General features: G+C 50.4%; 7 protein-coding genes across 7 annotated transcripts; 2 read left to right on the top strand and 5 right to left on the bottom strand.

The window, feature by feature from the left end:
• Positions 1-176: 176 nt before the first annotated feature.
• On the top strand, positions 177-3735 carry BU25DRAFT_429462 (C2H2 domain-containing protein; the record flags this gene model as incomplete). The annotated part of the gene is made up of 9 exons (XM_033708551.1): positions 177-533; positions 583-775; positions 832-856; positions 1247-1510; positions 1614-2158; positions 2211-2322; positions 2418-2639; positions 2690-3430; positions 3483-3735. The coding sequence occupies 9 exons, from the start codon at positions 177-179 to the stop codon at positions 3733-3735; spliced, it is 2712 nt and encodes a 903-aa protein (XP_033564643.1).
• An 83-nt stretch (positions 3736-3818) lies between these two features.
• On the top strand, positions 3819-5494 carry BU25DRAFT_258158 (ankyrin). Its single transcript, XM_033701692.1, has 2 exons — positions 3819-4263; positions 4316-5494. The coding sequence occupies exons 1-2, from the start codon at positions 3901-3903 to the stop codon at positions 5312-5314; spliced, it is 1362 nt and encodes a 453-aa protein (XP_033564642.1). The 5' UTR covers positions 3819-3900; the 3' UTR covers positions 5315-5494.
• A 3343-nt stretch (positions 5495-8837) lies between these two features.
• On the bottom strand, positions 8838-9528 carry BU25DRAFT_489213 (uncharacterized protein; the record flags this gene model as incomplete). The annotated part of the gene is made up of 4 exons (XM_033711408.1): positions 9489-9528; positions 9377-9437; positions 9233-9323; positions 8838-9166 (listed from the first exon to the last, which is right to left on the bottom strand). The coding sequence occupies exons 2-4, from the start codon at positions 9410-9412 to the stop codon at positions 8838-8840; spliced, it is 456 nt and encodes a 151-aa protein (XP_033564641.1). The 5' UTR covers positions 9413-9437; positions 9489-9528.
• Positions 9529-10071: 543 nt separating this feature from the next.
• On the bottom strand, positions 10072-10728 carry BU25DRAFT_456179 (uncharacterized protein; the record flags this gene model as incomplete). The annotated part of the gene is made up of 3 exons (XM_033709999.1): positions 10072-10508; positions 10557-10638; positions 10696-10728. 3 exons carry the CDS (start codon positions 10726-10728, stop codon positions 10072-10074), a joined length of 552 nt encoding a protein of 183 aa, XP_033564640.1.
• On the bottom strand, positions 10629-11326 carry BU25DRAFT_258106 (uncharacterized protein). The gene has a single exon (XM_033701691.1). It carries the CDS (start codon positions 11202-11204, stop codon positions 10809-10811), a length of 396 nt encoding a protein of 131 aa, XP_033564639.1. The 5' UTR covers positions 11205-11326; the 3' UTR covers positions 10629-10808.
• Positions 11327-11753: 427 nt separating this feature from the next.
• On the bottom strand, positions 11754-14014 carry BU25DRAFT_489212 (uncharacterized protein; the record flags this gene model as incomplete). The annotated part of the gene is made up of 1 exon (XM_033711407.1): positions 11754-14014. The coding sequence occupies one exon, from the start codon at positions 14012-14014 to the stop codon at positions 11777-11779; it is 2238 nt and encodes a 745-aa protein (XP_033564638.1). The 3' UTR covers positions 11754-11776.
• A 214-nt stretch (positions 14015-14228) lies between these two features.
• Positions 14229-16317, bottom strand: BU25DRAFT_408385 (aspartate kinase-like protein). Its single transcript, XM_033705804.1, has 3 exons — positions 15946-16317; positions 14552-15888; positions 14229-14499 (listed from the first exon to the last, which is right to left on the bottom strand). Exons 1-3 carry the CDS (start codon positions 16092-16094, stop codon positions 14402-14404), a joined length of 1584 nt encoding a protein of 527 aa, XP_033564637.1. The 5' UTR covers positions 16095-16317; the 3' UTR covers positions 14229-14401.
• Positions 16318-16436: the final 119 nt, after the last annotated feature.

Here is a 16436-nt window from a genome sequence, read left to right as displayed (position 1 = left end):
TAAGCCATGTCGGCTGTGCCGTATCTCGTCTCTTTCTCGATCACCTCAGGCGACTTGACTGGACTAGTGTTTCTCATGACATTCAACTCGAAAAGACAAAAGACATCTCTGCCCGATTCCAGCCCGATCAAACCTTGCGTGAGGCTGTTGACTCGCATGCCCTTCCCTAATCTCAGATGGCCAACCCAAATCTCTCACAGCAGACCAGTCGCGCATCAACAAACATAACCCTTATCAATAATGGTTGGACTCTCTTACCTTCGGACGGTCCTCTCAGAGTAGCGGTCGAGAAATTCATCAAGGACAATCCAAAAAAAGACCTCACGCAGTTTGAGAAGACAACATACGATGAACTACGTAACGCTGTTCAGCAGATCCAACAGGAACAGAACGAACGCCGCGAGATGATGAATCTTGCTCGCATACAATCATTCCTTGAAGCTATGCACCAATTTGGCAAGGTCATCGAAGTTTTCCTAAACGTCACAGATGCTCTCGCTTTCGTCTGGGGCCCAATGAAGCTCTTGCTGCAGGTATTCATCTGAGAGTCTCAAACAGAAAACGTCCAGCTAACATATTTAGACCGCAAGTACATTCACCGACTCTTTCGAGGCTTTACTGAGAGCCTATGAACAAATCGGAGAGCAGCTGCCTCTTCTCTCGGAGTATGACAGTCTATTTCGCTCGAATCTACACGTGAAAGACGCTTTGATACGGATGTACATCGATATACTGGAGTTCCACCAACAGGCGCTGAGATTTTTTCGGGGGAGTAGTAAGTCTGAAAGATACTATCAAGTTGAGTTCTGGGGCTGACGAATACGCTCCTAGTGTGGAAAAACTTCTTTCGTGCTATGTGGAAAGATTTCGAAACCAAGTTCGGCGGTGTCCTGGAGCGTCTAAACCGGCACAGAGAATACTTGGAGTCATGTGCTGGCATCGCTCATTTCCACCAGTCCAGGAAGGATTTGCTCGAGTTCAGATCGGAAAATGAAACCCTGCATCAGCGAGTTCATGACGATATTGTTGACCTACAATCACCCAACCTTACACAGCATCAGAACACCCAGAACGAGATCGCTACTGCACAAGCAACCAATCTTGCACAGCATCAGAACACTCAAAATGAGATTGCTAGAGCACAAGCAACGAATCTAAGTCTATTCCAGACGTACGAGGTTGACATGGCGCTTTTGAAATCAACCGCCCAGGTTATGGAGGCCAACAATGCCACTCGGCATCAAAGGTACGTGGATGAAATGGCGAAGCTGACCTCGAAGATTGCCGATATACTCGCTCAGGAGCAGCGCAAGAAAATGGGTACGGTCAAAGAATGGCTCGCTGTTGGGCAGCAGAATTCCGGGTTCCATACCTCGTACGGACAGATTCGGAAAGAGTATCCCAATACGACCCAATGGATATTGAAGCATGAGGCAGTGAAGAACTGGTTGGCTGCTGATCCTCCCGCCACACCGAACTTGTGGATCAATGGTATTCCAGGTGCAGGTATGTCGCCATTATGTGTCCCCAACGATCAACACATTTATACCGACAGGGAAAACTATCCTGGCATCTGCCATAATCGACTCGTGCCCACAAAACTCGGCGACCAGTATTTGCTTCTTTTATTGTCGCAACGACGATCCTCTAAGCTCTTCACCGGTTGGTATCATTAAAGCACTTGTTGATCAACTGCTGACCCAGCACCCTTACCATTTACCTCCATGCTACACCGCACGGACCACGAGTGGCGAGCCTGTACTTCGGTCTCTTAGCCTAGCGACCAAAATGCTGCGAGAGTTTTGTCTCACACTTGAGAAGGTATTCATTGTAGTTGATGGTCTGGATGAGTGCAGTCAGGTTGAGAGAAAGCAAGCTTTGGATGTGTTGATGGACATCGTATCTCAATGCGACGTTACTGAGGCCGGAAAACTTCGCCTGCTCGTTGTTAGCCAGGATTATATGGACATTCGACGTACACTCTTTGGCTCAGGGAACGCTAAGCTGGTTCCAAAGGTTGTCCAAATCTCACATGAAGACAATGAAGGTGATATCTTCATGTATGTCAAATTCTGGGTGGATAAGATCGATTCGAAGTTCGAGCTGGGTAGGGATGTAACTGAATACCTGACCAATCTAACAGTGGCGAATGCCAAAGGTTGTATTGCTCTGTATACTTGCAGGTTTGAGTCTGCTGACGACTTTAACAGGCATGTTTCTGTTTGCAAAGCTAGTCATGCGTAATTTGTACGACCAGGCAACCCGGGAGGTGTTGTTGGACGCAATCAGAACCACAAATTTCCCTACAAAGCTCAAAGAAGCGTAAGTTGGAAGCTGAGTGAAGGCCCAGTGAGGGTTGCTTTGTTGACTTCGCTCAGTTACGAGCGTATTCTGGATCGTATCAAAGTCATGTCGAGCAAGGAAGAGTGGAACGAGGCTACCAAACTCCTTGGTTGGATGGTTTGTGCAAAGCGACGTCTGACTTGGCGCGAGATGCAAATAGCCTTGTCGATCGACATCGATAACCAGACGATAGATTACGACAATAAACGCCTCCGAAAGCACATACACGAGATTTGCGGATCCCTGATTTCGGTCCACAGTGATCAGGTGTCTTTTGTCCATAGCACAGCAAAGACGTACGCCAGCCTTCAGTTTGCTACAACGTATGATTCGCTAACCCGAGCAGGTTCATCACACATGTCATCCCCGACATTCACGAACCTTCAATCGAGTGCAACCTTTCAGTGCTTTGCCTTCAATACTTGACATTCCCCTGCTTCGACAAGTTTGAAGATGACGACGAGAAGGAACTTCAACGGCTTGCACTAGAGGGCTATCTTGCACTTCAAGACTATGCCATCGCGACTTGGTTTCATCATATCAACGCGTTCGTCAATAGTAGCCAAGAGTTCCTTGTTAGTTTGTCTGACCAGGATCCTCGTCTCGATTCCATTGAGACAGCCCTTGACGACTTTATGTCAAAGTACGGAGAAGAGGATTGGGAGAAGGGATTGGTTGAAGAGTGCAAAAACAGCTGCCGAGCATTCGAAGACTTCTCTCTATTTGAGAATCTTGTTCTACTCACCAGCCACATCTACACCTTCCAGAAGAAAGGTTTTGAGGCTAGGCACAAAATCAGCATTGGGGGCCTTGATGAGGCACTCAAAAGGAATCGCAAAGTCTTGGAGGAGCTTCCCGCCAAGCTCGAGAAAGCCAAAGCGACAAAGGACCTAACTACTTATTCCAGATTCTACGACGCGGAAAAACCGTACAAGTGCAACAGGATCACTTGTCGATACTTCTCCGAAGGATTCAAGGACAAGCAATCCAGGAAGCGGCATGTGAACGTTCACGATCGTCCGTACCATTGCGATGTGCAGGACTGTCTTGGGCAAGAAGGTTTTGCGAAAGAGAACGATCTTCAGAAGTATGTTCTTCTCATTGTTGTTCATATCTGCTTTGCCACTGACTTCGACAAGGCACATGCGAGCGTTCCATCCTGAATTGTGTGATCTCGCACAAACGTTCAACAGCGCAACAGCAAAACGTGGAAAGGCCGATCACGCCTGCGCAATCTGCGGCAAGACGTTCACGCGCAGCTTCCATCGCAAGAACCACGAAGCCAGCCATCGAGGTGAGAGACCACACAGTTGCCCGGAATGTGGCAAAGCGTTTACAAGAGCGAACGATTGCAAGCGACACCAAAAAATTCACGAACGGAAATCGAAGTAACACATTTGGCCCCCACACAGCTCAGCGCTGAATTCGGTTAAGGCGGGCTGTGCCTGCAGCTAAGCGGATGCCTGGGGCTGAGCCCCGCTCCTGGACATCAAAAGCTTATATTCAGGATGAGAACATGTCAGCCGACGATCAGCACACTCCTCCTGTTCTACTACGATGCCAGGCTCGACCGTCAGTACTAGCTCCGGCTCCGGGAAGTGCACACTCAATCTGTGGAAGCAAGCCTACCAAGCACTCAACGATGAGGAGAAAGGCCGGGAAAGGCTGCACAAGCTCAACACCATGCTTAAGCAAGAGCTGGGTAAGCCGAACATGAAGTTGCGGTCTAAAGACGGTTACAAGCAGCTTTCCGACATGATTCAAAGAAAAGCGCGGCAACTAGAGGATAGTAAATCCACTGAGAAGATCGGAAGGATCTGCAGCAACATGATGAAATTTCAAGACATCGTTGCAGCCGGTGCGAATGTTGGAGGGCCATATGTTGCGATCCCTGCTGCAGCGCTATTCTCTGCTTTCTCTGTGAGTTCACAAATGTAGCCAAATACGGGCTTACAGCTGATGTGACTATAAGATGAACGAGATCTACATGGCTGAGAGAGCAGCAATGTACGAAGTCGCAAAAACTGCCGCAGACTACGTTGTGATGTACAGGAAAGCCGAAGACTGGACAACGGTTCAAGCGAGTGACGATCTCGACATGCGCGAGCTCAAGGAGAGTCTTCAATCGGTTTTCATAAGCTTGTACAAAGCGATAATTTTCGCATCGGCGCAGCTCATGATATCTCTGAACGGGGACTTCCAGTGGCTTAAGAATGTTGCTAAGCACTACGACTGGGCGGGTCAGCTCACAAGTCTGAACAATGAGCAGAACCGCATATCGCAATTCATGCATTCGAAAGAGTGGCAGGATGCTTTGAAAGCGCAGTCAGAAAACAGGGAGAAATCGAAGGAGCCCAAACGAGATCTCAAGAAAGCAATGGGCCCAGGACCACGCAACCCGCTTCATTGGGCTGCCGCCCTCGGTGTGCCTGAACAAGTTTCGTTCTACGTGCAGAACAAGGAGTATCCGATCAACGCACTAACACTGCAAAGCTGGACAGCTGCACACTTGGCTGCAAGAGAAGGACATACGAAGATCTTGAAGACACTTTTGACAGTTCCTGGCATCGACCTTACCATCAAGAACCGTGAGGAACGGACACCGCTACATATCGCTGCTATCTTCAACAAGAAGTGGGCCGCAAAGGCCCTGCTTGAGCGAAATTCTAAGCTGCTCGGACCTCGAGACAAGTGGGACCGCACTGCCTTCATCATAGCGGCAGAGAAGGGGCACATTGAGATACTGAAGGTTTTGAAAGGGTTCGGACAGGACATGAATGAGACGACTGTGAAGCAAGGCTGGACAGCACTACACTTAGCCGCTGAGAACGGCAATGCCGATGTTGCAAAGTGGCTTCTAGAAAATGGGACAAAGAAGTGGACGAAAGTAAAAGATGGTCCGCAAAAAGGCCTGACGGCAAAACAATTAGCGGAGTTGAAAGGAAGGACGAAAGTTTTGGAGGTCTTCTGAATATGCTGTCCCCACATAACGGAACAGTTCCCATAGACCCGGCACCAATCGAACATCGTAACGTCCAACCAAGCGTGCCGGGACGCACGGTGTAATGGGATGGGTTTGCACTTCGGAGCTTCACTATCTTTTGTTTGCAATTACATAGACCTATAGTTGATATATTAATGTTCTGCAGCTACTACTTCATCAGTGCATCAGCCCCCAGCTAGGACTGCCGCAATGTTGGCCTTGTTGTCGATTGTTTTGTCAACGCCGTTAATTTACCCTCTGTCAATACCCCTTATCTGTTTGAAACCTGAGGGAGCTCTGTAGAAATTGGACGGCTTGAGGGAAAACACAATCACAGAAATTTTTGCTCTAAATTTTCATATGCCACCTTAAGCTAAGAATATATAGCACGGGAGTGTTGCTGGTCAGGAGCAAAGATTGCGGAGAGCATTCCAGCGCGTCAGGACGCACTAGCATTTGTTGGTTTGCAGCAAGCCTGCATTAGCGTGCTCAGATGTCGCTATATGTTATCGTAACGAATTCTACGCTATACCTACGGCAGATCGATTTCTAGTAATACTGTGGCGCATGCTGGGGGCTCTCCAGAAGCGTCTACGAGCACGTACTCTGCCTGGCTGACACAGCCGCTCGTACCTTTCCTTCTGCGCTATTTTCGTTAGTGAGAAGACCACAGACAGCGAGTACTCGAATTTTTTTTGGAGAAAACCCGAGTCGACACCGATCGCTGGCATCTACTGTAGCGCCGAAACCCCTGGTCCAGGTTCCACGTCAGGACTTCGCTCCCGGCATCTTTTTCAATACCTCGATTCTTAACAATTTCAGTATGGTTGCCGTTCGTGTTTGCCTCCATAGCTATTGTCTTTTCTTTGAGGGAATTGCGTGTATTGCTCTTCTTGCGTTTGAACAAGTGTGTAAGGTGTTTTGAAGTGTGAGGTCATAGACAAATGATTCTTGTGGTTATGAGCACGCAAAAAGATACCGTGCGCGTGTTAACGACATCACAACGTGCCTGGAGTACCTGAACAAAGAGGAATTCTTGAGCCACACGTTGGTAAGTGGCTCAATAGTGGTGGTCAATTGTCGCAGTATAGTGGGTTCAGTACAGTGAGGTGGAGTATAAACGAACCGATATGGTACTCCTTCAAACGACTACAGTAACACAACAGTTTCACGGTCAAACCTCCCTGTCTTCATGGATTATTTAAACACACAGCTTAGTTCAGTTCAACTTCAGTGAACCTCAATTTCATTGCCCGATACCTATTGTATTCAGAACCGTCATATCAATTCACTCTAGAGGAAGACAATGACAATGGTCATGGGCCTTCAAACAGCAACATTGTGAGAACCTAGAAGGAGCAGAAGAAGCTTGATTACTTCTTCAACCATGCTCTATCTCCAGATCCTAGTCTTATCCAAAACTGCTGGCAACCACCTAAAAAGTACGTGAGGAAATTCCCACATTGGAATGAGCATGATACTATTGTTCTTGCAAAGGAGGGGTGAGAGAATTTTACTCAAGGTCTCATCAACAAGCGCATACACAATATGACTGAGCTCCTGTGGCAGGTTAAATAGGGGCCAAATGAGTGCAGGTTGGTGATGTGTGGATTGGACAGAAAGCAGGGCAGGTGTTGGTGGCTGCAACTTCTTCTCGTGATAAATCAACAACACTATGGTAAAAATTAAATCAAAAACTCCCACTTTGTTGCATAAGCAAGCGCCACAATTCTATGTATTTATTGCCTATAGAGCTGCGTTGTGGCAGGAGCTGTGTGGGTGGTGCTGAGAAACTCTTGAATTTGGTGTGCAGCCTTTTTTGTCACCCGACGTGCCAGGTCATCACGAGACTGCCTTCTCGGACCCGGGGCCGTTCCCTCACGCTAGAGATTGTAGTGCAAGCTATGACAAACTCATGACATCATTTCACCATTACATCCCGGAAAAGTGCGGGTCAGCGTCTACTCTACACTAAAGATTGCAGTGCACGCACGACAACCGTCCGGGTCCGGAACGGCCCGCAAATTACCGCTACCATGCTCAGATCAAAAGATTGATTTACTGTAGAGAGTCGAAAAAGATACCCCCTCTCCACCCATGGTTTGTCCATACTATGTTTGCCAACCTCCTCCTCACACATTGGCCAATTCCCACCGCACCGCGCTTCTTATCCCATGTAAGCCGCTTTACACATCAAGCTCTCACTGGTTTCGTGGCTCCCGTTGCGATGTCACAAAAGATGGCCCAAAGGTTGTCAGAGCTTATCATCCAAAATTCATGCACTCAATTGTTTCGATGGCTGCTCATCATTTGAGAGGCCCTCAATTCATGTAGCGCTCAACAACACTAGGAATTGCAGTGCCAGTCTCAGGTGAAAGTTCCAACGCTAACCCGCTTCCAGTCATTCCTCATGCACAGCCTCATTTTCAACAGCCCTTTCACGCTAAAATTGCAGTGCTCATGCAGGCAGCGCGCTAGAGATTGCAGTGCACCGGCCAAGAAGACTCAGGCGCCATGTTCGTTATGTTATATTGCATCTTCATAGTAATGTGACGACAGAATGCCTCTTACATAACTAATATATGCTTTCACGATTACTCCCATTATCAGAACAAGTTGAAGATCCCAAAGTGAGCATCCACCGGAATCTCTTCATTTCACTGTGAATTGTACCAGTCAGATGATCGTTGCGAGTGCTCAACGGTAGTAGATGTTGCAGTGCTTCATGGCTTGTGGAATGGGCCGCTGCCGACTTCAGTGCATTCGCATTGTCCTCCGCCGGCCCTGCACCTTCCAGCTCTTTCGCGCTAAAGATTGCAGTGCAACGAAGAGTCAGTATCAACAGGCTAGCTTGCATCACCTTAAGCGCGCTAGGAATTGCAGTACATCTGGCGTTTATGCAGCTCAGAATCGAGCTAATTCCGGAGCGGCGGGGTGCGTGATAGCTGCACTGCAATTTCTAGCGTGACCACGACGTTACCCATGTCTGCTGACTGAGTAGCAGCTACTCCTCCGCACTAGAGATTGCAGTGCGTGGCTGTGCTGCAGATGGCAATGCCAAAAAGTCTCTCATCACCGTTCAATTCTCACATTTTCACGCTTATCGTGTCAAACATGATAGAACTCTCGATCCGGGCATATCGAGCGGCTGAAGATACCTCTCATTATTCCTTCCGCATTGATGCTGCTGCATGTCACACTCCTTGATTATTGTGGAGTATCTTGCCATCTTACTGAGCTTCACAAACGCTACCACCAAATTTTATGGAAGGGCTGATTGTAGGCTCACTTTCACTGCCCTGATCGACTGTATGTACGTCCTCGCGCTGAGTCTACAGAAAAAGAACTGTTAAACAAAACCGCGGAGGAGGTCGCAGTATCCTCTATGTCTGCAAAGCTTAAAGCCATGTTCAAAGATCCAGATCCAGCAATCACTCCTCCCTCGTGCGATAGCCTGAATGTCTCCCGGCTCGCCCATTCCACCCCATCTCACCCACTCCGCCAAACGTCCTCAAACATCTTCCTCCTTAACATCACTCGGCTCAATCTTAACCTTCTTCTCCTCACCCCTCTCTTCACTCTCGTTCGCACGCTTACGACCCTGCGACGGACTCTTCAACTCCTCATCACCCGCCTCCTCCTCATCGGCCTTCTCCTTCCCCGAACCCTTCTTTGCCCTAGGAGACTTCAATGTTCCAGGCTCCTTCTTTGGCTTCGTGGCTGCCTTCTTGGGAGTGGACGCAGGAGTCTCGCCGTTGCTGGTGGATGTACTCACGTTCTTCTTCTTCCAAGAGTAGAGGCGGTTCTCGACGGCTTTGGGTGTGCATTCGGCGAAGCCCTCTATTCGCTTATCAATAATGCCTCCTCGTAGTTTCCAACAGTGTGGAGGCGTGTGGAGGTACTCACCAATTCCAGTGGCGCGGACGCGTCCAGCAATCTTCTCGCAGAGCGCTTTGCCGAAGGAGATCTGGCATTCTTCGAAGACGCCGTGGAGGAGCTAGGGTGGCTTGGTTAGTGGATATGGTGGAAAGAGGAGAGGCCTTGACTTACGATTGAGTCGAGCTCGGGGGTCCACCTCTTTGACATGGTGGTGGTGTTTGCTTGTTGATGCCTAGAGGTTGTCAGTGCGATGGGTTTATTGAATGGTACACAGACAATATACCTGAAATTTGGTAGTTGGGAAAACTGGGTTGAGATATTTGATGTCGAGGGTATGACGAGAATAGAAAAGGAAGAGCAAGGGAATTGAGGGGACGATAGCTTCTTATAGCTCACGAGGACGAGGGGCGGCGCTACTGGAGCGGAGACGAAGCGTAGATCAGAGGTGAAGGTGAGAGAAGAGCTTTCAGACCCTTGCTGCTCCTGCGGCCGCCTCACAATGGCTGGACGCTGACCAAGGTAGACAGTTTTCTTGATGACACTCTTTTGGCAAAGGATTAGGACATGTATAGTCATCGTCGTTGAGGCTATGAGAGTAATGAGACTTGTCAACTGCACGTCGCAGTTCGCAAGATCCATTTCCGTCAAGATCGTCAAAAGAGCAAAAAGAGACCCAAGTCGCAATGAGATGCTGACTACCTCCCCGATACCGCATGCCAGCTCTGTACTCTATCATCGTCGAGAAATCGTAAAAAGCGCAAACCCTGGAAACAAGCCACCATCAAACGCTGACTACCTCCACGCTACGGTAGCCGAATGCCTAAACTCTATGCCATCGCTGTCTCGAAGACACGCGTTCTTCTTGTTCAATTGAAGGCCACACTCTCATCTTCTTTTTCAACCTGAGCCTGGTTGTCAGTTACGCTAGCAAGACCCTCAGCTTCGACCGGCTCCGTCTTGACGCGCTTGGACACAGGCGTGAACTCTTCTTCGTCGTCACCGGTGGTAGCATCAGACTCGGCATATGATGCGGGAGCCTTGGAGGTGCGCACACGCTTACGACCAACAGAAGGCGAGGCAACAGGCTTATCGTCTTCGTCAGCGTCGTCGGAGATTGTGTAGTTGTCAGTGTTCTTCTTGCTTCTGGAGGCCTTTGCGCGTCCACGGCTAGAGGTAGGAGTACGCGGAGTCCTTGGAGTCGAGACTACCTTCTTGGGAGTTGCGCTTGATCCGTCGGAGTTCATTATCTTGTCACTCTTGCGCAAACTGGTGAGACGGTGACTCACGGCCTTTGGGGTACATCCTCAAGATAGTCAGTATGCTGGATGATTTGCTTTCGTGATGAGCTTACCCTCACCAATCTCCTTAGCTAGGTATTCGAGGAGTGGCTGGGAGTTCTTGATGTTGTGGAACGCAAAAATACCTCTGAGGATCTGTGGAGGTAGTCAATACATGATTGTGGTGCATGACAATAAAATTAGCAGACTTACGGTCTGGTCCTTCGTGGCGTCCCAGTTGATCATTTTTGCGAAGTGTGGTAAGAGCTGCGGATGAATCAGTCATCGTCATTGCAGCTTTGGATAGTGTGCCTACTTCTGGAGCTTTATTGTTGTGTGGGTAAGGACGAATTGTGGGGAGCTGTTGGTGTGGGAGTAGGGTGAACGAGGGAAGCAGCTGGGGGTTTCGTGGGTGGGAAGGGTTTTATGGTGGGGCTGGGCTGGGGGTTCGACTGGCACCGTGAAGGTGAAAGACTGGCGCTCCTCCGGAACCCAACATGACGCCACACTAGGTTTAGATGATAGGGAGCAGGCAGCAGTCGGAACGCAGAGGTGAGAGGCACTATCCATAGCGCCGATGCCGCAATATGCTCGATTCGCTGGGGTGTTGCACACGTAAAGATAGGAGGTGAAGGCCAGTCAGTGTTCGACGTGCCCTCGCGCAATGCTCTGACTGAGGTGGCAGCACATCTACCTTGACACTGGGGCATGTCAACCTCCATCCATATTCCAAACGGTCTTAGAGAATTTCCATTCTCCTCCTGCTGTGTTCCCTAACATCCATTAGACAACTGCAGCCGCCATGTGTGTGCTCTTGCGTGTCTGGGAGGGTTCAAACTGATCGGTGTGTTAGGAGGGAGGCAAGCGGTAGACCTGTGGGAGCGCTGAGTGATTCTTAAGGTCGAGCTCCGTAGTTGGTGTAGAACGGTGTAGGGGGGATCAGGTTGATACGTGATGATTGCGGAGGATGATGTTCTGCACATCAGGAAATGATGGTCATGACACCCAGGGCGCGCCTTCTCAATGCAGCTCAGGATGCACGTGGTTGGACGTAAAGGCAGAACCCAATTTCATTGCGCGAAGGCGTTTGGAAGTTAATATCAGGGCAAAATCAGCAAATGCAAGTTGGCGAAAGTACCTGCAACTGCAAGGTCCATGAACGAAAAATTCAAAAAGATGAGCGTGTGAATCATTTCGCGGTATCCAGTGCGAATCCATCCTATTACAGCAGCTGCCAGCCTCAAGGGATCAGACCTAAGGTCAGCGATCTTCACATCTTTTGATATTTCCTCCCTTATCCATCCTCGTCATCACCACGCCTATCTCGCCCGTCACCTTGCAAGAGCTCAGATGTTCGCCTTCTCTCTCCTCCCTGCCTAATCCGCTCACGACTTTCCATGCGCTTCAGCTCACTCATCCACTCATCCTTCGCCTCCTGTGTGCTACCTTTGACGAGGATCTGTACACTGCTTGTTGACCGCAGATGCTGGCTCCGACGCAAAGAGTTGTGCATCGATGCTTTGCTAGTATCACGGCGCTCTGCGTTGATGGAGGATTTGCTCGTCATGCGCTGGTGGTATTCGTGATCGAGCATGGTAGGTCTCGAGTCCTCTTTTGGGGCAGACTGGGGAGTTGACGGCGTGTGGTTTGTAAATGACGGCCGTGGAAGTGGTTTCAGAAGGGTTGATGAGCTTGACGACGACGAGGAGAACCGGCTGTGGAGTTGCCTGGTCGGGGAGATACGGGTGTTGATGTCGTCGACAGAAATTTGCTTCGTTGGAGAGCGTTGGTGCGCCGAGCTACTCAATCTATTGTTACGGGTCGATGGACGACGATGAAAGGTCGGCGATCGGTGTCGATGCGCTCGCATGGCTTCCATCTTCTTGAGTTCTCCTGCCCAGTGGTTGAGATCCGCGAGGTTAGGTCCACGGTGTCTGAACTCTCGGTCCTCAGGGCTGAGCTCTCCGCTCGGAACTTCGTCGATGATCTCTGTCGAGATGCGAAGATCAGTGCGCTGATTAAAGGAGTTGCTGTGCTTGTGGCTGCCGTTTGAAATGCTGGCCACAAGTGAGCGTGCTGGCAGATGGTTCCCCTTGGTCGGGCTTGTGCTCGATCGATGGGGAAGTCGGAACTCCCTGTTCCTCATCGAGCTGACTGTCTGATGTGTGTTGGAACGCGAACGAGATGAAATGAAATCGCTGTTGGAAAGCTCATCCACCATGGAGGCCAGTGCTCCTGAGCTCGTACTTGTGCTCATCTCGCTCTTGATGCTCCGCAAGAAATTACCGTAGCTGTAACCATCATCATCGTCACCACCGCTGCTCGAACCATCAGCCTCAGACGCAACAAGACGTTCCGCATCCTCCAAGATCTTCACTGCCCATGCTGCTTCGAGTGCAGTATCGTCAAGTTCCAATTCGCTGCTTTTGCGCTGCGTGCGAAACATGCGTAGTGCTTCTCGTTGTTCGTCCAGAATTGAGACAGCCAGGTGGGTGGGGGGTGGCACATAGTCCATGTGATCTTCAGTGATATCAAGAACTTCTGGGATTGGCATGAGAGTTTCATTGTTCATCCAGTCGTTTTGTTGCGGCAACTCCAGCTCGTCATCAATGCGTAGTTGACGCTGCAACGCAGCCTCATCGAGAGCGTGGCTTCGCAGCCTCTCTGGAAGGTCCTCAACAATAGCCGTTTTCAGCTTCACTTTTCGAGAGTGTAGGACTACCTGAGCAGCTTGCTCAACATCTTTCAGCCTGATCATTGTAGCTGGAACGAAACCATTCTCGCCGGAGTAACGCATATTGTTACGGGCCAGGCAGTACTTACGCGCAAGACTGTCAACGTCAATCTTGACCCTTTCGTAGATTTCCCGGGCGTCTGCATCATTCGGTACGATTGGAGAAGCTGGTTCGTGGTCTATGGCTGTGACGGGTGTTGACATCTCATGTTGCTCGACCTGTGGTGTAGATTTCCCCCAGAACCCATCTCTAGAGAACGAGTTGCCTATCGGCATGGGCGAAAGAGGTGTTACTGGACCTGACGTTATGACATCCCAACGCAACGTTCGCGGTGTGATAGGTGCCGGAATGCGCCTTAGTGGGAGCGAAGTGGTCGCAGTGTGCAGGCGCGTGAGCTCAGTACGTGTCGGCGTCGACTGGAAGATTGCTTGCGGCACTGTAGGTGCTGAAGCCGTTGTCATAGCTCGCGGTCGCTCCGCAGGATGTACCGTCGCGTGGAACTCGTGCAGGTGGATGTCGAGTGGAGATGATCGAACGTTGTCTTCCTTGCTTGCGGCCTCGATAGCAGCAACAACAGGCCTCCATTTCTCGGCCGCGAATTTCTTCTTCCAAGCCATGGCTACCTCCAATGCTTTTTCACGTTGCGCATCGTCTGTCATGTACTTGAGCGAATGGCGCACGTGCGGTTTTGCGAGAAAACCGTCAGGTAGCTTCAGTGACGACTTCGGCGGGAGCTTTGGGACTTCGGCCTCGTTAGGCACGATGCTGTTGACGATGAGTCCTAGTCCCGGGTCCATTGTGGATGTGCGCGCAGACCAGTAGTGTGGTGTGGTTGAAATGGTTGTACTGAGAAGCGCCTTGGGGCAAAGGGCCGGTACTGGCGCAGCAAACTACACGTATCAGCATGATTCGAGGTGAAAGTGAACTATGAGGCAGCTATGCAGATTCTTAGCCGAAAAGTTCCGATTTCACTCTGATGTCGAGCTCATGATGCCTTTCACTAGACCCTGTAAGTCTTCGAGTCATAAGGTGGGACAAAGGAAACGTTGACTATGGGTTCGAAAAAGTTCAAACGTAATAAAAGGAGGCGGTGTTAAAGATGGGATGTCGATAGGATGCTGTCTTTTGAGAAGACTTCTAGATGGTTGATATGGTATCCAACTCCACTAATGCAAAGGCATTGTCTATTCCAGGAATGTAAAGAGATTCGTGTGAACGACATTGAGAGCGCGGTCTGCCTCGCGCTCCTCAATGACGCATGAGATGTTAATCTCGCTGGCACCTGAGAAGAGTGTTAGATGTGACCTAGCAATCCATGGAATGGCAGTACATACCCTGCGAGATCATCTCGATGTTGATGTTGTTGTTGCCCAGCACGCTGAAGAACTTTCCACTGATACCAATCATGTTCTTGAGCTGCTTTCCGACAAGGCTCACAATGGCCATGTCAGGCACAATGTCGATAGCGCCCAGTTCGCCAAGGTCGTTGACAGCGCCCTGGAGATCCTTATCCTGAATCTTGTACTCATCTTCGCCGCCACCGCTCAACAGGGCGGACTCAGAGTGCAGTGCCATAGAAACGTGGACCTCAGAAGAGGAAATGAGATCCACAGACAAGTGCCAGCGGTCCAGAATGCTGAAGATGTTCATCAGGAAGCCGTGAGCACGAGTGCGCTTGTTGCTGTGAACGTTCAGAACAACAATGTTGTGCTTGATGGTGACAGCAGTAGGCCGCTTGGGCGTGTTCAGTGCGCTCAGCAGACTGGAAGAGCGCGTGCGGAAGAGGCCGTCCCTGAGAGGAGAGTGCGACTCCAACGCCTTCAAGTTGTCAGGAAAGATGATGGTGCCTGCGCCGCGCGGGTTCATGACATTCTTGATGCGGATGGGGATGCGTGCGCGAATGACCTGCTCCATTGTGAACGGGTGGATGACTTCTGAGCCGTAGAAGGTCAACTCAGCAGCCTCAGAAGGCGTAACGCTGGGGAGCAGAGCAGCCGTAGGGACCTTGCGAGGGTCGGCCGTGAAGATGCCATCCACCTCCTTCCATATCTGGAGCTCCTTAGCCTTCACGCCCACAGCTACCAGAGCAGCGCAGAGGTCGGTGTATCCACGTCCAATGGAGTTCAAGAGACCGCCGGGAACATTGCCAAAGAAGCCAGTAATGACTGGGACCTTGTCACCGCATGCCTCCACCTCTCTGGCCAATGCTGCAGCCAGGTCTGCGTAGAAATGCTCATTCAGACCCTTCTTGGGGGTGTGGAAAGTGATGATATCGGCGAGGTCAACGAATTGGGCAGGCGTGCCACGGTCGTTGAGCAGCGCAGCCATATAGCGACAGCTGAGCTTCTCGCCCTTCGCAACGATCTTGTCCTCAGCACGGCTGGTGACTTCCTCCAAGTGCTGCGCCGATTCCAAGATCTTGGTCAGGCTCTGACATTCGGCATTGACCTCCTCGGTGAAGGCAGCGAGGATCTCGGCGCTCTGGAAGGTGTCCTTGGCGGCCTGGATGTGGTCGGTGCGGATGGCTTCGACGATATCATCGTAACCGCGATGGCCCTGCTTCTCGGCGGCGCGGGCGGTGCGAAGGAGGCGATTGGTGGTGCCCTCGGTCTTGTTCTTGGTGCTGCGAGCAGAACAGACGATAGCGGCGCGATTGACTTGGTTGCCAGCCCTGAGGGGTTGTTGTTAGTTTCTGGCCATCATGGTGTGGGGGATGCGCGACCCTTACTTGACAATGCCCGCTATATTCTCCGCAAACTTTCCAACACTCGTTCCCCCAAACTTGAGCACAACCCAGCCTCCCGGCAGATGCTTCTCCTCGGTGTGGTTCGCTATCCGCTCGACCTCGCTCCTGTGGCCGTTGGTGGTTGCAGACATGGTGATCACGTGCAGTGTTTTCTTCAATTCCAGAGAAGGAAATTCGATAATTCGGTTATGTAGATGTTCGTAGGATATCTGCTATATGCAGCAATTGAGTGTTTCAGTGACGTGGATAGAGTGTGAGCGACTTTCTCGTTGTGAGTCTTGGTGGGGCCTGACTCTTCTTTCTTCCGGCGTCGGTGTGGCTAATGAACATTCGGCCAAGTGACCAATTCCTCCGCCCGTTCAAATGTCGGCAGAAGAAAATTCACGAACTGTGGTTTGCGGACGCCCAGCCCTGTCCACCCTTTAGTAACACTGTTGAATCATATTCCCTATCTCGAGCCACGTCGCACCGCG

Source organism: Macroventuria anomochaeta (assembly GCF_010093625.1).
Source record: "Macroventuria anomochaeta strain CBS 525.71 unplaced genomic scaffold BU25scaffold_7, whole genome shotgun sequence".
NCBI classification, from domain to species: domain Eukaryota; kingdom Fungi; phylum Ascomycota; class Dothideomycetes; order Pleosporales; family Didymellaceae; genus Macroventuria; species Macroventuria anomochaeta.
Note: the sequence above shows the minus strand (reverse complement) of the source record. Positions and strands in the feature narration are given on the sequence as shown.